Consider the following 2,147-nt stretch of genomic DNA (forward strand, 5'->3'; position numbering starts at 1 on the left):
TAGATCCAACTAAGGTAGAGGCGGTGATGGATTGGAAACAACCAACCACCGTAACGGAGATAAGGAGTTTTCTGGGTTTAGCTGGCTATTACCGAAGGTTTATCAAGGGCTTTTCACAGATAGCTTTGCCAATGACAAAGTTAACCCGCAAAGACACTCCGTTTGTTTGGACTCCTGAGTGCGAGGAGAGCTTTCAGACATTGAAGAAAAAGTTGACCACTGCACCTGTGTTAGTGTTACCCGAGCCGAATGAGCCATTTGAGGTGTATTGTGATGCCTCATTGAAGGGTCTAGGGTGCGTGCTGATGCTGCACCATAATGTGGTGGCGTATGCCTCACGACAGTTGAGACCTCATGAAGTTAGTTACCCTACGCACGATTTGGAACTCGCTGCGGTTGTGTTTGCCTTGAAGGTGTGGAGGCATTATATCTATGGGGTTAAGTTCCAAGTTTTCTCTTATCATAAGAGCTTGAAGTATCTCTTTGATCAGAAAGAGCTTAATATGAGGCAGAGAAGGTGGATGGAATTGTTGAAAGACTACGACTTTGAGTTGCATTACCATCCGGGAAAGGCGAATGTAGTGGCGGATGCGTTAAGTCGGAAGTCGTTATATGCGGCTTGGATGATGCTTCAAGAGGAGAAGTTGTTCAAGGGGTTCGAGAGTCTGAAAATTGGTGCTCGAGAAGTATCCGGAACTTTGTGTTTGAGCCGATTAGAAATCTCAAGTGACTTTAAGTCCGAACTCCTAAAGGCTCATCAAAATGATGAAGCGTTATGGAAAGTGTTACCGGCCATTGAGCAAGGGAAACAGTGGAGAGTGTCGGAAGAAAAAGATGGGTTATGGAGATTCAAGGATAGGATCATTGTGCCGGATGTTGGCACTTTGAGGCAAGATATTTTAAAGGAGGCACACAAAAGCGGATTCTCCATTCACCCGGGAAGTACTAAGATGTACCATGATTTAAAGGTGATGTTTTGGTGGCCGGGTATGAAGAACGATGTGGCGGAATATGTTTCAAAGTGCTTAACTTGTCAAAAGGTAAAGATTGAACATCAAAGACCTTCCGGGATGTTGCAACCTTTAGAGATTCCACAATAGAAGTGGGAAAGTATTGCAATGGACTTTGTGTCAGGATTGCCAAGGACTAGGGCTGGTTTTGATGCTATTTGGGTGATTGTGGACCGACTGACGAAGTCAGCTCACTTTTTACCCATTCGGATGACTTACACCCTTGAGGAGCTAGCACGGTTATACATAAAGGAGATTGTGAGACTTCATGGTGTACCTGTTACTATAATCTCTGATAGAGATCCTCGTTTCACTTCAAGGTTTTGGGGTGCATTTCAGAAAGCTTTTGGAACCCGATTAAGCTTGAGCACGGCTTACCATCCTCAAACAGATGGACAATCTGAGAGGACGATCCAAACACTAGAGGATATGTTGAGAGCTTGTGTTTTGGACCAACCGGCGAGTTAGGATCGGTATATGCCATTAGTGGAGTTTGCATACAATAATAGTTATCATGCAAGCATCGGAATGGCTCCGTATGAGGCCTTGTTTGGGAGGAAATGTCAATCTCCGCTATGTTGGTATGAAGCTGGAGAGAAAAGCTTGTTGGGGCCAGAAATGATAGCTGAGACTACTGAACAAGTCAAGAAAATCCGAGATAGGATGTTTACGGCGCAGAGTCGTCAAAAGAGTTACGCCGATCAAAGGCGAAAGCCCTTAGAATTTGAGGAAGGGGACCATGTCTTCCTTAAGGTTACTCCGACTACAGGAGTAGGTAGGGCAATTAAAACAAAGAAGTTGAACCCTCGATACATTGGTCCATTTCAGATCCTGGAGAGGATTGGACCGGTGGCGTATCGGATGGCTCTACCACCTCATCTTTCGAACCTGCACGACGTGTTTCATGTGTCGCAGCTTCGGAAGTACACTCCTGATGCTAGCCATGTGTTAGAACCTGAGTCGGTTCAGTTAAGGGAAGATTTGACGCTTCCAGTGGCTCCAGTCAGAATTGATGATACTAGTATCAAACGGTTGCGTGGGAAAGATGTTTCTTTAGTGAAAGTGGCTTGGAGTCGAGGTGGTGTTGAGGAACACACTTGGGAACTTGAGTCGGAGATGCGAACGGATTATCCGCAT

The 2,147-nt window shown here is 45.4% G+C and overlaps 1 protein-coding gene across 1 annotated transcript; it reads left to right on the forward strand.

Moving 5' to 3' along the window:
- Window positions 1-623: 623 nt before the first annotated feature.
- LOC130939634 (uncharacterized) lies at window positions 624-2,147 on the forward strand (the record flags this gene model as incomplete). The annotated part of the gene is made up of 2 exons (XM_057867723.1): window positions 624-675; window positions 1,732-2,147. Coding segments are annotated over exons 1-2 (468 nt in total), but the record flags the coding sequence as incomplete, so codon positions are not given.

Source organism: Arachis stenosperma, chromosome 7 (assembly GCF_014773155.1).
Source record: "Arachis stenosperma cultivar V10309 chromosome 7, arast.V10309.gnm1.PFL2, whole genome shotgun sequence".
In the NCBI taxonomy this organism is placed as follows: domain Eukaryota; kingdom Viridiplantae; phylum Streptophyta; class Magnoliopsida; order Fabales; family Fabaceae; genus Arachis; species Arachis stenosperma.